This window comes from Tachyglossus aculeatus, chromosome 10, assembly GCF_015852505.1.
Source record: "Tachyglossus aculeatus isolate mTacAcu1 chromosome 10, mTacAcu1.pri, whole genome shotgun sequence".
NCBI lineage: Eukaryota > Metazoa > Chordata > Mammalia > Monotremata > Tachyglossidae > Tachyglossus > Tachyglossus aculeatus.
In genome coordinates this window covers 39,486,939-39,503,152 of record NC_052075.1, presented here as the reverse complement: position 1 = coordinate 39,503,152, position 16,214 = coordinate 39,486,939, and the positions used below count along the sequence as shown (strand labels likewise).

The 16,214-nt window shown below is 42.3% G+C and overlaps 1 protein-coding gene across 10 annotated transcripts in view; it reads left to right on the top strand.

The window, feature by feature from the left end:
* The window catches only part of CADPS2 (calcium dependent secretion activator 2), a 371,455-nt gene that overhangs the window by 144,663 nt on the left and 210,578 nt on the right, over positions 1-16,214 (top strand). For all 10 annotated transcript variants that reach the window (XM_038752460.1, XM_038752456.1, XM_038752457.1 and 7 more), the window contains exon 6: positions 814-935. In XM_038752460.1, coding sequence (XP_038608388.1) covers positions 814-935 — 122 coding nt within the window. The remainder of the gene's footprint in view (positions 1-813; positions 936-16,214) is intronic.

Here is a 16,214-nt window from a genome sequence, read left to right as displayed (position 1 = left end):
AATAAACACAAAAAAATCAGCTTACAATATGCTGTTAGCATGCCCTTCCCCCAGGTTAGTAAACTAAGGACCATGACCATTTTTATCCCATTTGCTGATACTCTCCTTGGGAGAAGCTATTTGCTTGACAGAATTATAGAGTAATTTCTCAGTGGCAAGATAATGTAATATATCCAGAAGTAGGTTTAAGGAATTTCAGGACTAAGTGGCAGTAATCATGCAAAACAGTGAATAAGTAAAGAAAATGCCCTGAATTATGAAATATGGCAGCATCCTCTGAGGAACCATGAGATTTCCAGAGGAACCTGGATTTCCACAGCACACTCACTTGGGGAACTATCCCTCTGGTGACAGACCTAAAGGGATGTTTTCATTTTTGGCATCTGCTGCCTGTACTTTTGGCATAGCATATGCTTTCACTGGTTCTTTTTAGGAGCCTAATTGACCAAATTCAGTTCAAGCATTTTATTTCATGCATTTTGTTTTTAATTCTGAGTTAACTGCTGACAGAAGAGAGATCAGATAGGTCCCTCAATAGAACTCTGCTGTTGTTCGATTAGAGGATCAGATCAAATTTCATATTAATTGCCCCAGAAATGAACTTTCGGGTTGTATATTGCTTGGAGGTATAAACAGTTGTGGGGGTTGGGGAATTGGAGAAGAGGAGCAAGAAAGGAGAGGAGTGGAAAAGTCATTGATTTTTCTAGTGAGTCCTTTCATGTTTTTTCTGGTTCTTCCTAATACCACTTTGTTTTATTGCTTGCATTGCCGGGGATTTGACATGAAACTTTTTATTCCTTTCCTCTTTCTTAGATTGTGATAATGGAGGTGCAAGGTTTGAAGTCAGTCGCTCCCAACAGGATTGTTTACTGCACAATGGAAGTGGAGGGAGGAGAAAAGCTTCAGACAGACCAGGCAGAAGCTTCAAGGCCACAGTAAGCTCTTTTCATGCTTTTCCTCAATTTCTTTGGCAGATACACCACAGTGTTCTGGAATATGTGTTGGGCAGCTTTTTAACCTTTCTGAAAAGTGACAGTGGATAGTGTTTTTTATAGAGAGAAGCAGTGTGGTTCAGTGGAAAAAGCACGGGCTTTGGAGTCAGAGGTCTTGGGTTCAAATTCCGGCTCCGCCAATTGTCAGTTGTATGACTTCGGGCAAGTCACTTAACTTCTCTGTGCCTCAGTTACCTCATCTGTAAAATGGGGATTAAGACTGTGAGCCCCCCGTGGGACAACCTGATCACCTTGTAACCTCCCCAGCACTTAGAACAGTGCTTTGCACATAGTAAGTGCTTAATAAATGTCATTATCATCATCATATAGTATAAGTGCTTAGTTTGTTCTAGGTGCTGTACTAAACACTGGGGAAGATACAAGCTATTCAGGTTGGACACAGTCCCTGTCCCTCAAGGTGCTCAGTCTTAATCCCCATTTTACAGATGAGATAAGTGACTTGTCCATGCAACAGGCAAGTAACAGAGCTGGGATTAGAACCTAGGTCCTTCTTACTCCCAGCCCCATGCTCTACCGACTAGTCCACTCTTCTTCTGAATTAAAACTACAGACCCTTATTCAGATGGCAAAGCAAACAAGGAGTGAAGTCAATTATCAATAAATAAAGGTTTTTCCACCCACTCGTCAAACAAACTTATGATTGTCACAGGGTTCCATGTCAATGGGCACAGATTGTAGTGCTTACGGTGTGACGCTGCTTTTCTCTAAATAAACTTCTATGGTCTGGTGTATATGGAGAGGGAAGAGACGAGGATGTGGGAAAGATATCAGAGGTGATGTAGATGTGATGAGGGAAGTAAGGTAGGAGGGGGCAAGGTGGTTGAGCGCTTTAAAGCCAATGATGAGGAGTTTCTCTTTGATGTGGAGGTGGACGGGCAAGCATTGGAGGTTTTTAAGAATTGGGGAGACATGAACTACATGCTTTTATAGGAAAATGATCCGGGTAGCAGAGTGAAATATGGAAATGCTCTGGGCAAGCCATCCCCTCCTCAAAAATCTCCAGTGTTTGCCTATCAACCTTCGTATGAAGCAAAAACTCCTCACTATTGGCTTCAAAGCTCTCCATCACCTTGGCCCCTCCTACCTTACCTCACCTCCCTTCTCTCCTTCTGCAGCCCAGCCCGCACACTCCGCTCCTCTGCTGCTAACCTCCTCACTGTGCCTCGTTGTCGCCTGTCCCACCGTTGGGTTAGGGGAGTTGAGGGGACATGGAAGGGGCACCTCGTGTGCATTGCTTTCAGGGGTTCAAGATGACCATTCCTTTTCCAAGGCACATCTCTTGGAATGCTAAGCCCCTTGAAAGGTGCCTCCTTCTACCTCAATTCGTTACTCTTTTACTACAACCCAGTCTGCACACTTTGCTCCTTTAATGCTAACCTTCCCACTGTACTCCCCTCCCACCTTTCAAGTGCTTCCTGCCTCTGGCCTGGAATGGCCTCCCTCCCCATCTCCTACAGACAATTATTCTCCTCCACTTCAAAGCCTTATTGAGGGCACATCTCCTCCAAGAGGCCTCCCCCGACTGATCCCTCTTTTGCTTTTCTTCAGCTTCCTTCTACATAGCCCTGACTTGCTCCCTTTATTCACCCCCCTACCAGCCCCACAGCACTTATGTACATGTCTGTAATTTATTTCTAATAATGTCTGTCTCCCCCTCTAGACTATAAACTCATTGTGGGCAGGGAATATGTCTGGGCATGGACTGCGTCTTTTATATTGCTGCATTGTACTTTCCCAATCACTTAGTAAAGTGCTTTGCACACAGTTGGCACTCAGTAAATATGAATTACTGACTGAAAGCAGAGATCGTATCTACTCTATTGTATTTTCCCAAGTGCTTAGGACAATGCTCTGCAGAGCACAAGGCAAAACCAATTGATTGATTGACATACCAACTGTACATGTACAGCAGGCAAAACAAGGTGGATGAAATCACTGCAGAAGTACCCATAAGCCCCTGAAGCTTAGAAAACTGTTTGGCCACAATTAGTGAATTTAGCTCCTGCACTTCATGAGTGGGAAGAATCTTTGGAACATGAGAACCACAACTAGAAATCAACAGCCGTATCCTTCTGAGCTTAGACTGTAAACTCACTGTGGCCAGGGATTGTGTCTCCCAAATCTCCCATATCTAGATATCACTCAACGTTATTTGTAGATTGAGAAAGAAAGAGAGAGGTGGAGAGAGAGTGAGAAAAAGAGAGAGAACAAACATGTGCACTGAAGAGGTCCTCCCAATGTTTCCCAAGTGTGAAAAGCAAGCTCAGGATTTTAAGGACAGCAGTCACTGCTACTGGAATGCAGTTTCCTCTTGTCTTGGAGGTTTGAAAGGAAAGTGTTTACATCTGGCCTCAGCACTTTTAGGAAACAGCGAGACATCCTTCCATTAGAGCATTGTTCCGGACATCTTGTCTAAGGTTGATTCAAGTGAAGAAGAAATAATAGTTGCATTGTAAACTTCAGCCTGCTGTTTGAAAAGTCAGCTGTAAGGGAGTTGCATGGCATGATTTTATTTCTTGATAGTGCCACAGGGCAAGCCTGACCCAATTTTATGAAAGGGAACTTTGAAAGACTAGGAGTGCTGGACTCTAAATATCATGCTGTTGGGAAAACCATTAAAATGAAGGATTCGGGAATTTGGGGAAAGCAATGCATTTGCATTTTTTCTGTATGTTACCAAAAAATGGGTGGATTTGGTTCAGTCAATCAGCGATATTTAGTGAGTGCCTACTCCATTTACTGTACTTAGCTCTGGGGAAAGTATAACAAAAGTATAACAAAAACAAGACTCATTTTCCTACCCTCCAGGAGTTTTTTTAGCTGATAAAATAGTGACCTTTTCACCTGGAGTATAACTATTCAATTCAGTCGTATTTAACGCTTAATGTGTGCTGAGCACTGTACTAAGTGCTTGGGGGAGTACAATACATCCCTGCCCACAACGACTTACAGTCTAGACTCTACGGTCTGTTACGTTGTACTCTTCCAAGCGCCTAGTACAGGGCTTTGCACACAGTAAGTGCTCAATAAATACGATTGACTAAGTTGGTGAAATTCCCTATGTTCTAATATTTAAATTTCGTTCCCTTTTTTTGCAACAACAGTACAGATTTTGCTGGCAGATGGCACACTTTGGCACCAGACACATTTGGCTACTTCCCAGAAGACTTTTTGAAAAATCCCAAGAGCAAATATGTGAAAATCTCAAATTTAATACAGCCCTTCCAGTTGCTTCCTCTCCATCTAACCTTCCCAGCCACCTAATGTCATCTGAGGTATATTTATGAGCAGTTTCAATGGCTCAGTCCTTCAAAGAAGCCCACCAACCTAGACAATGACCTTTGCTTCCCAGTTCCCATTGGAGGAAGCTTTAGAAGGCCCCCTGCCTCCTGGGTCCCAAGCTGAGCTTGGCTTTGTTGCTTTGACTCCATAGGGATCCCTCTTCCTGAAGGAGAGAGAACCACGCTAATGCTTTTATTTAGTTCACACGAGTGGCTATTTTAAACCTCACACAGTCTGTCTCAGCACTGCCCGTCCGTTTTCTTCTTCCCCTTAATGTGTCATCATTCTGAAGACTTGACAAACAGGCAGGAAGCTTCTCATGCATAAAACATATGCTAACACAGGGAGTTAATGATGGGTATAAACACCCAAGTCAGATGATGAGGGGCAGTGGCAGGAGAGGTGTATGGAGAGCACCGATTCAGGAGGTCTGGGGAGCGCTTGCTTGCTATGGGGCGGGGAGGTGTAGAGTGCCATCTTATGGGGGAGACTTGGGGGTGCTGAGGAGCACCAGCTCAGGGACAGGTCAGTGTAGCAGATGGGACCGTTAGCAGTTTGATACTCACCCCAACCCCGCAGAACTTCTCCTTAAACTATACTAGCACCCCTGGCCTGGAATGCCCTCCCTCCACACATCCGCCAAGCTAGCTCTCTTCCTCCCTTCAAGGCCCTACTGAGAGCTCGCCTCCTCCAGGAGGCCTTCCCAGACTGAGCCCCCTCCTTCCTCTCCCCCTCCTCCCCCTCCCCATCCCCTCGCCTTACCTCCTTCCCCTCCCCACAGCACCTATATATATGTATATATTTTTGTATGTATTTATTACTCTATTTTACTTGTACATATTCCATTTATTTTATTTTGTTAATATGCTTTGTTTTGTTCTCTGTCTCCCCCTTCTAGACTGTGAGCCCACTGTTGGGTAGGGACCGTCTCTACATGTTGCCAACTTGTACTTCCCAAGCGCTTAGTACAGTGCTCTGCACACAGTAAGCGCTCAATAAATAGGATTGAATGAATGAATGAATCAATGAAAGTAGCATGGCCTAATGGATGGAGCATGGACCTGGGAGTCAGAAGGTCATGGGTTCTAATCCTGACTCCGCCACTTGTCTGCTGGGTGAATTTGGGCTAATCACTTCATTTCTCTGTGCTTCAGTTATGTCATCTGTAAAATGAGGATTAAGATTAACAGGCACATTCCCTGCCCATAATGAGTTTACAGTCCGCGCGGGGGTGGGGTGGGGGGGGGGACGACAGACATTAATATGAATAAATAATTTATCATATTAGATTTAAAGATATGTACATAGGTGCTGTGGGGTTGGAGGTGGGGCACATAGCCAATGTCCACAGGTCACAAATCCAAGAGCATAGATGATTGTGTGTGAGTGTCTGTCTGTCTGTGTGTGTGTCTGTGTGTATCAAGAAGTAAAGAACTACTGGCGAAATCCTGTTTTCGAATATTGTAGTACTTAACATTTTTGCCCTGTGTCTGTAGAAAGAGTCTGGTCTGGCAATAATTAATTTTGATCCTAAGGAACATTTTTTGAATAAAGGAAAAGAACAATTACAGATTGTCTCATAGAGCAAATTATCATTATTATTTTAGCATTTCTTTGGCAAATTATACTGGCCAAGTGCTTTATAATCATTCATTAGTGAAGCAGAGCACAAATAGGATGAGAGAAGCATGTAAATGAATAAACAGCCAGGGATTGGAAGGGCAAGTGGAAAATTACATGGAAATATTAAAATCCCTTCAAGAAATTGCTGTGATTCCCTGAAAGCGAAACAAAGCACAGGTGTTTATAATAGAAGTATTAAAAAAACTGTCAAATAATTCAGCTCCCATAATTTGTTGTCACTCCTCAATATCCAGATCGAGTGGGATTTATTTTCCTGGAATGTACTGGGCCCAGAGAAAGTTTGGGTGAATCGGGAGACATGCTCCCCCCGGCCCCTCAAGTGAACACCCCAAATGGTTCTACAAGTGCTTACTAAGTACACTGCTCTTTACACAGTAAGCACTCAGTAAATACCATTGATTCGTACAAAGAAAAATTCATTATGTTTCAGAACCCTGATCCTTTGGGCACTGGATGAGCAGGATTATTCATATTTGCGAGTATTCAGCTCCAATTTATAGGCATTGGTTTGACAAAATTCTTTCTCTCTGTCCATATAGCCATGACACCTCCTTTTCCAGCCCATTCCTAAGGCAGTTTGATCTCAAGAGTCTTACTCTAGTTAAGCAACAGCAACACAAAGCATGGTAGATTTAAGCTAATGCTTTATTCATTGTTTCCTCTTTCACATCTGAACCTTTGAGGGGTGATGGGTTTCACATGGGGAGGGCAAACATGGTAATGGAAAAATATATCCCACCATTCCTAATTCCTCTCCCTGTATGCATTTCAGCCAAAAGGTGCTTTCCTGGATTGTTGTATAATTGTATGAAAATAAATGCACCTAGTAAACAGTATGTGATCTGAATAGTTACAGGTTTGAGGATAGCGGGACTGATGTCTGTTTAATTTTGGATTAATTTAATTGGAACTTCCAAAACTCACAGGAGTCTATTCCAGGGCATCGGGAGGCTCCAAAAAGACTGGACAGTGCCCTCCCTGGATCGTCCCGGTGGGAACCGGAGGGTGATTGTGCCCACATGAGGATGTTAGTGAGATGGAGGAATGGCAGGCCCCAAAATTCTCAGTGTTCCAGAATATGCAAATTCCACTAGACAAGTGGCAGAGCCAGGATTAGACCCCAGTTCCTTCTGATTCCCAGGCCCATGCTCCACTAGGCCATGCTGCTTCTATGCTGCCAAAGAACTGGTGTGATCCAGCTTGCTTTACTACAAACGATTAAAACATTCATTCTCTTTACCTGCAGTGATCTTTCAAAACAGAATCCATGAAGTCTTACTAAGATTCTCTAGAGTTCTAAATGTCATCGACAGTATTTCAGTGTTTGGTAAAACATTCAAAAAATGATATCCACCTCGATCTGCATTGCCATGACTTACAAGGAAATGGTATCACATTAAATTCACCAAATGCAGGGGAAATGGAACAGGGCTCCAAATGGGTTGGAATGCGAAAAGATGACCATCTCACTTCTTCTTTCCAGGACAGTCTAAGAGTATCCTCTTACCTACTAGGAGTTGAATCTGGGCTGCCAGACAAACTATCTGCAGCTGGAGCAATTACCCAAACCATCTGGTTTCCTTTCTTCTCTTAAAGCACGGAAATAGAACTAATTCTGGCTGCATGTGTTTAAAGGGTGGAGTATCGATTAAGTCTCAAGCTATTCTTGGTCTACCAAACAGAGACTGCTGGGTGCTGTGTTTCCTTCCCAGAATCCCTAACAAATGAGAAATAGGGATTGATTAAGAGCACATTAAACTGTTCTTGCAAAGGGGAACATTTCAGTCAATCAAATGTTCAGGACATGTCACTCCTGGGTCAGAATTAAAACCCAGGTCCTCTCACTTCCAGACACTAGACCACTCTGCTTTTTGCCCCATGGCCTTATCCCAAATTAAAGAAGGACACAGGAAACCCTGGCAAGTCATTTAGCTTGTCTGTGCCTCAGATTCCTGTGCCTCATCTGTAACCTTGGCATTATCCCTGATTCCTCTTTCTCATTCAACCCACATATTCAATCCTTCACCATATCCTGTCATTCTTACCTTGACAACGTCACTAAAATCTGCCCTTTACTCTACGTCCAATACAATCAGTCATCCTATCCCACCTAGATTACTTTATCAGCCTCTTTGCTGATGCACTCCACTCCAGTCCTTAATTCACTCCACTGCCCGGATCATCTTTCTACAAAAACATTCAGGACATGTCACCCCTCTCCTCAGAAATCACCAGTGGTTGCCTATCCACCTCCATATCAAACAAGAACTCCTCACCATTGGCTTTAAAGCACTCCGTCACCTTGCCCCCTCCTAATAATAATAATAATAATAACAATGATGGCATTTCTACGCGCTGGGAAGAATACAAGGTTGTCCTATGTGGGGCTCACAGCCTTAATCCCCACTTTACAGGTGAGGTAACTGAGGCCCAGAGAAGTGAAGTGACTTGCCCAAAGTCACACAACTGACAATTGGTGGAGCCAGGATTTGAACCCATGACCTCCGACTCCCAAGCCCGTGCTCTTTCCATTGAGCCATGCTGCTTCTCCGCTCCTACCTCTCCTCGCTTCTCTCCTTCTACAACCTAGCCTGCATACTTGGTTCCTCTAGTGCTAACCTTCTCACTGTGCCTCAGTCTTTCCTGTCTTGCTGCTGACCCCTGGCCCAAGTCCTACCTCTGGCCTGGAATGCCTTCCCTCCTCAAATCCAACAGACACTCTCCCCAAGCTTCAAAGCCTTACTGAAGGCACATCTCCAAGAGGCCTTCCCAGACTAAACCCCTCTTTTCCTCATCTCCCACTCCCTTCTGCATCTCCCTGAATTGCTCCTTGCTCTTCCACCCCCCTGAGCCCCAAAGCACTTACATATATACCTTTAATTTTATTTATTTGTATTGATGTTTGTCTCCCCCCTCCTAGGCTGTGAGCTCGTAGTAGGCAGGGAATGTCAGTGTTTATTGTTGTATTATGCTTAGTACGGTGCTCTGCCCGCAGAAACCATTTAATAAATACGATTGAATGAATGAAATAATTTAGGTGTGGTTCCTGGAGGATTTGGAGCTGCCAAAGCTTGGCTGGAGAGTCCACTAGATTTTAAGCTCCTTGAGGGCAGGGATCATGTCTACCAAGTTGACTGTGTTGACATCTCCCAAGCACTTGATACAATTCTCTGCACGTAATAAGCACCCAGTAAATACCACTCAATGTCACGCACTCAGAGGGATGTTGTAATTGACCCAGCTCTGAGTCTCTGAGCCCCGCCAGAGTTGGTGGTCTTGTTCCATGTCCACTCTAGGGCCATTTTGAATCAATCAATCAGTGGTATTTATTGAGAGCTTACTATCTGCAGAGCACAATGCTAAGCACTTGAGAGAGTACAGTACAATAGAATTGGTAGACATGGTTCCTGCCCACAAGAAGTTGATAGTCTAGAGGGGGAGACAGACATTACAATGAATTACAGATGGTTATGTACAGGGACTATGTCTGATCTGATTGTATTATATCAACCCCAGCAGGTGGCACAGTGCTTGGCAGATAGTAAACACTTAACAAATGCCACTATTTTTAGTAGTATTGTTATTCCTTGAGATCAAGGATTGGCTCTACCAACTCTATTGTATTGTACTCTCCCAAGCTCCTAGTACAGTGCCATGTACATAATAAGTGCTTAATAAATTCCATTGAGATTGATTAGAAGGAAATACTGTATATGGATTAGCTTAGGATCAGTCCTGGATGTGGCTTCATTTTTGGAGGTAATGGTAAGCAAGGCAGACAGCTCTTGGGCCAAACCATTTTGTCATTTTACCGTATGGTAAGCTTCCATATAGTTTTGTATTCTCTAACGGACCTTAGTTCTCCTTGAAATTCTGCTATGCTTTGTTTTCGGTTACATGGGGAATTTCTAGAACCATATAAAGATATTTAAATTATGCCTCTTTGTTACTTTTTAGGGTGCCTCTTTTGCTATCTGCCTGCAGAAATAGAGCTGTGAAATATCTTGTTTTCTTTCGAAAAATAATTTAACTGGCCTCGCTGACTGGATTGTTCTGAGCAAGGCAAATCAGAATATAAGATATGAAAAATTGTCCTTTAAAAATTAGATATTATGAACAAATTAAAGCTAGACTAGCCCATTGTCTTGCTGGAAGAGAGGAAGAGGGAACTATCTGCAAGAAGTGATATGATACATCTATTTCAAAACACCGTTTTGTCTTAGCATGTTTATTAGGCCATTTATGAAAGAAAATGATATAGTTTTAATATATTTTTATACTGTGGCCCATATATTGTTATAATGATGAGAGTGCTTTACCCAAGAAGTACAGACTTTAAGGGACAATTTTATTCAATTACTCCTGATGCTTTTCCAATCATGTTGTTAGCATCTTTGGAGAACAGAAATTGCAGCTAATCTTCTCACCAGCCAAGGGAGGTGGAGAGGAAAAGTATGTCCAGAAGAGACCAAAATGGGTCTGTATATTTGAGGACACATTAAAAAAAATTTCACCTGAAATATCTAGATAATAATGCAAGAATCATTTGGGACCTGAATTATCCAGAACATTTGCTAATGTGGCCCCAGGAATCATTAGCTAACATAGACCCAGCTGGAGATAAAGGGAATATGGGGCAGAAGTCAGTGCAGTCTCTTCCATCTTTTGCCAATTACCATTATTCCATTAAAATATCCATACCTGAAAGCTCAAATTCAGGCGGGCTGAGATTTATTCCTCGCTTGGTATATTCAGAAGGAAACCACTCCTGCATTTGGGGATTATTTTTTTTAAATCAACAGTGATGATTGAAACATCTGATTTGAAATAAATCCAATTTTAAACTATTAGTGGATTTTTATCCACCCTAGAGTTAAAGCCCAACTGTATTATGGGTATCTATGTACTTGAGACAATTTTTGAGGCTGTCATAATAAAAAATATATTTATATGTTATTTTGAAATTGCCCAGCTAATGGGCTCTAGTTCATATCCAACACTGTGCATTTTGGGCAGTGCCATACTTGATGGAGAAATTTTGCTTTGGCGATTTTGTTTTGTTTTTAAAAGGAAAGGGCATTGTGCAAAATATATAGGTGGAAAGGGAAAGAAAAAATCAGGTCTGCACACAGCAAGAGCTCAATAAATACAATTGATTGATCGATTGATTGATGTGGCATATGCGAAAAGAGGGCTGAGGAGAGGAGCCGCAACCTCTTATTGACATGGAGCCCTGTGGTCTTGAATGAGGGATGCTCCCTTCAATCAGTCAGTCAGCCTTACTGAGCCTTATTGAGCACTTACTGTATGCAGAGCACTGTACTAATCACTTGGGGGAGAGTACAATATAACAATAAACAGACTCTCCCAAGGGCTCTGCACCTAGTAAGCGCTCAAAAATGAGATTGATTGATTGATTGATCACTCAGCATTGCTGACCCCACCTGGCTCATGGGAGATTATGGAGGGAAGTGAACATCTTGAAAGGTTTCATTGGTTGTTATAGGATTCAGAAGTACCACTTTGCTCCGAAAAAAAAAAAATCAGGTGGTTTTTTGCATTAGAGCCACTTAATTGCTGGAATTAATCAGGAATGGTAATTTTCAAGGCCATTTTCACAATGGCTTTTAATGCTCATTTAAGGGTTCACTAATTGCTTTTAGTGAAATTAATAATGCTAGGATAAATGCTTAATAATCAGGCCCTCTGTTCCCTTAAATCCCAAAGCAAGGATGGGTTATTCAATCAGTAAGCAGACTATGTTTTTATAGTATCATCAGTTTGAATTAAACTCAGGTGGTAAGGATATTTGAATTGTAATTGCTTGTAATTTATTTCTTCAGTGACCCCATGGAATAATCAAAGTAGTTGAATGATCAGTTGAAGTTCTGAATGGTAAGCTAGTTGTGGGCAGGGAATGTGTCTACCAACTCTGTTGTACTGTACTCTTCCGAGTGCTTAGTGCAGTGCTCTTTGAACAGTGAGCGCTCAATGAGAAACAGCGTGGCTCAGTAGCAAGAGAACAGGCTTGGGAGTCAGAGGTCATGGGTTCTAATTCCGACTCCGCCACTTGTCAGCTATGTGACTTGGGGCAAGTCACTTAACTTCTCTGTGCCTCAGTTACCTCATCTGGAAAATGGGGATTAAGCCTGTGAGCCCCACTTGGGACAACCTGATCACCTTGTATCCCCCTGAGTGCTTAGAACAGTGCTTCACACATAGTAAGTGCTTAACAAATGCCATCATCATCATACTCAGGAATATTGAATACTTACAGTGTGCTCCATTGATTAATCAGCTCATGAGAAATAACTTTAGGACATATTGTGCATTTTCTGGTGGCGTTTTCCGAGCACTGTACTGTCTGTCAGTGGTGCACCCTGACTATTGCAAAAATAAAATACATGTGAACAAAGCATTTATTATGATGAGACCCAGCTTTAAAAGGATGGCAACAAGGTAATGTCCTAGACTAAAAGCCTTTTTAAAATAAGAATCAAAAGTTTGGACCAGGCTGACCTGTATTCTAATTGTTATTCAGAATTAATGGAATTTAATCTGTCAAGGAAGTAAAGGAATGACTCCTTGTGCATCTATAGTTGCATAATTTTAAAGGGGACATTAATGCAAAAAAAATCTAGACAATCAATAATGATTCTTTGTTTTCTTTTGTCTTTCCTTGGCAGCTCTATATTCTTACTTGATAGAAGCACGATAGATTAGGGAATGAATTCCCCCCCACCCCCGCCAAGGTTTTTCTGGCCACCTATTCTGCTAGCTGTTAGGCTACAAAGTTTTTGGGTAAGTTTATTTGAAGTGTCTGGGCATTTTTCTGGCAGTTGGTGAAAGCCAGTCAATATCCTGATAGCAATAATAATGAGAAGCAGTGTTGTCTAGTGGTTAGAGCATGGGCCTGGGAGTCAGAAGGACCTGAGTTCTAATCCCAGCTCTGCCACTTGCCTGCTGTGGGACCTTGGACAAGTCACTTAACTTCTTTGTGCCTCAGTTATCTCATCTGTAAAATGGGAATTAAGACTGAGCCCTACACAGGACAGGGACTGTGTCCAGCCTGATTATCTTGTATCTACCCCATTGCTTAGAACAAGTGCATTGCACATAGTAAGTGCTTAACAAGTGCCATTAAAAAGATAATAGTCAATAAATGCGAACTGGAGGGTTAGAACCCAGGTCCTCTGACAACCAGGCCTGTGCTCTTTCCACTAGGCCATACTGCTCCATATTTATTGAGCATCTGTTGCATGTACAGTACTGAACTCTGTATTTGGGAGAATGCAGTGGAGATAAAATTATTTAGTCCCTTTCCCTCAGGTCATTTACAGTCAAAGTGGGAATATGGGCAGAAACAAAGTATTTGCCATTAGGAAAGAAAGAATGGTGCAAATACCTTAATAATGATAATAATATTTGTGGTATTTGTGAAGTGCTTATTACATGCCCAGCACTGTGCTAGGTATAAAATAATCAGGTTGGACACTATGCCTGTCTCACATGGGGCTCACATTTTAGAGGTGAAGGGAGAATAGGTATGTAATCCCCATTTTATGGATAAGAAAACTGAAGCACAGAAAACTTAAATGATTTTCCAAGGGTTACACATCAGGTAAGTGGCAGAGCTGGGATTAGAACCCAGGTCGTTTGACTCTCAGGCACGTGCAAAAGTATGAGAAATATCTTTCAGGTGCTGCAGAATTCTCATGTTCTTTAAAGGATAGAGAACATTTTGTGTTTTCATTCGACTTGGCTTCTAGCAAACAAATGTAAATTTCAGGATATTTGCATTTCCTGCACACCATACCTAATAAGCTTGCAGGGAATTACGGGCACTGCCTTTCAAAAAGCAAGGGACTGCAGCTGCTGAAATGAAGATGCATTGCAGGGGTTTTATTCATCTTAAGAATTACATTGGATTTTGGAATCCTCATAAATATTGCATTTGTCAAAGCGTAGAAAGGCAGGGTATTTTGAATTCGATCAAATTGGATGTGGGGATAATGTATTCTTTTATCATTTAATTCTTTGAAAATAGTAGGAGGATAATGATTAGCATTAATTTCTGAAAGTATCCAAACATGCCAATTAAGTAAAGAACAGTTTTATGCTCATAATGTACACTCCTGTTAAATCTTTTTTCCTTAAGTTTTTTAGTTAATTCATTATGGGTTGTTTTCAACTGGCCTGATTTTCCAGTTTGGAGGTGTAACAAAAATAACGTAGATGGAGTCAGTTCAGGTAAACCACTTGGAGATGAAAGGCGGTTCCACCAAAGGACAGCACCTGGTGAATCAATCAATCAATCAATCGTATTTATTGAGCACTTACTGTGTGCAGAGTACTGTACTAAGCGCTTGGGAAGTACAAGTTGGCAACATGGTGAACTTTACCCTTTCAGGACAATAACAAATAGAAGACCAGAAGACCAACTAATCAAACGTCCAACAGAAACTCCTTACCACTTGCTTTAAAACACCTAATCCCCTTGCCCCTGCTTGTCTTACCTCGTTGATTTCCTACTGTAACCCAGCCTGCACACTTAGTTCCTCCTAACACCAACCTACTCACTGAACCTCAGTCTATCTCACCACCAATCCCCACCCCATGCCCTGCTCAGCTCCTGCCCTCTTCGTATCTGACAAACCATCACTCTCCCCACTTTCAAAGTCTTATTAAAATCACATCTCCCCCAAGAGACTTTCCCCGACTAAGCCTTTATCTTCCTTACTCCTTCTCTCTTCTGTGTCACCGTTGCACTTGGATTTCTACCCTTTATTCACCCCACCCTCACACCCATAGCATTTCTGTACATATCCGTAATGCATTTTAATGTCTGTCTTCCTCTCTAGATTACAAGTTCCTTGTGGGCAGGGAAAGTGTCTATCAATTCTATTATATTTTACTCTCTCAAGCACTTTGTACAGTGCTCTGTACATAGTAAATGCTCAATAAATACAGTTGATTGATAGATTAGGGACAAGGCTTGTAGGGTACAGATCAGTCAGTCAGTGGTAATCTCTGAGTGTTTGCTGTGGGCCAAGGACTGTACTAGGTACTTGGGATAGAACAATCAGTAAAGCTGGTAAACATGTTCCTTGCCTACAAGGCACTCTCAATCTAGAGATCCTTTCTGCCCTTAGTTAGAGCAAGGATCTGTCTTCAAAGTGCACACAGTGAGGAAGGGAGCCTTTTCATTTACCCTCACACACATGGCTTAGGAGCAAACCGTCACGAGTATTGTCTTTATCCACTATGCCATGCTGCTTGGTTGTCAGAGCAAGGGCCTGGGAGTCAGAAGGTCATGAGTTCTAATCCCAGCTCCACCACTTGTCTGCTCTGTGGCCTTGGGCAAGTCACTTCATGTCTCTGGGCCTCAGTTACCCCATCCGTAAAAAGGAGATAAAGACCGTAAGCCCACTGTGGGACAGAGATTGTGTCTAACCCAATTTGCTTGTATCCACCCCAGAGCTCAGTACAATGGCTGGCACGTAACAAATACCACAATTATTATTATTATCATTAACAATAACAATAGTAATAATAATAAAGGGAGCAGTGGACCAGGCAATGTTGACGGAGGAAGAAACGGCAGGATTTTGCAGTTGATTAAATGGGAAAATGGAAAGACAGTGGTGAGTTAATACAGTGCAGTGCTTTACTCACAGTAAGCGCTCAGTAAGTATGATCAAATGAATGAGTTGAGGATACTACCACAGTAGTGCGCTTCTGGGACGGAGAATGGTTATGTACTTGAAAGACGTGGACAGCACCTCTCCTGATTGCCACTACTTGGCTTGCCTCTCTGCATCTGCTGGCTTCCAACAGAACATTGCTTGGCACATTGAAACATTGCTTCATTCTGTCTTTAAAAAGGTTGCTTTGCCCTCAACTGATAATTGCTACTCAGGTTTCCTGATATATTCCTTTTTTTTTTTTTTTACTGGAACTTGTAAAGTGCTTATTTTGTGCCAAGCACTGTTTTAAGCACTGGAACAGATACAAGATTATCAGATTGGACTTAGTCCCTATCACACATGGGGCTCACACTCTAAGTAGGAGAGAAACCAGGTAATTAATCCCCATTTTACAGATGAGGAAAGTGAGGCACAGAGATGTCAAGTGACTTGTCCAAGGTCACACATCAGAAAAGTGGCAAAACTGGGATTAGTACCCAGGTCCTCAGTCTCCCAGGCCCATGGTCTTCCCACCAGGCCACAGTTTTTTAAAACAACAGTGTGTGTTGCTTTGGGCAAACATTTTAAC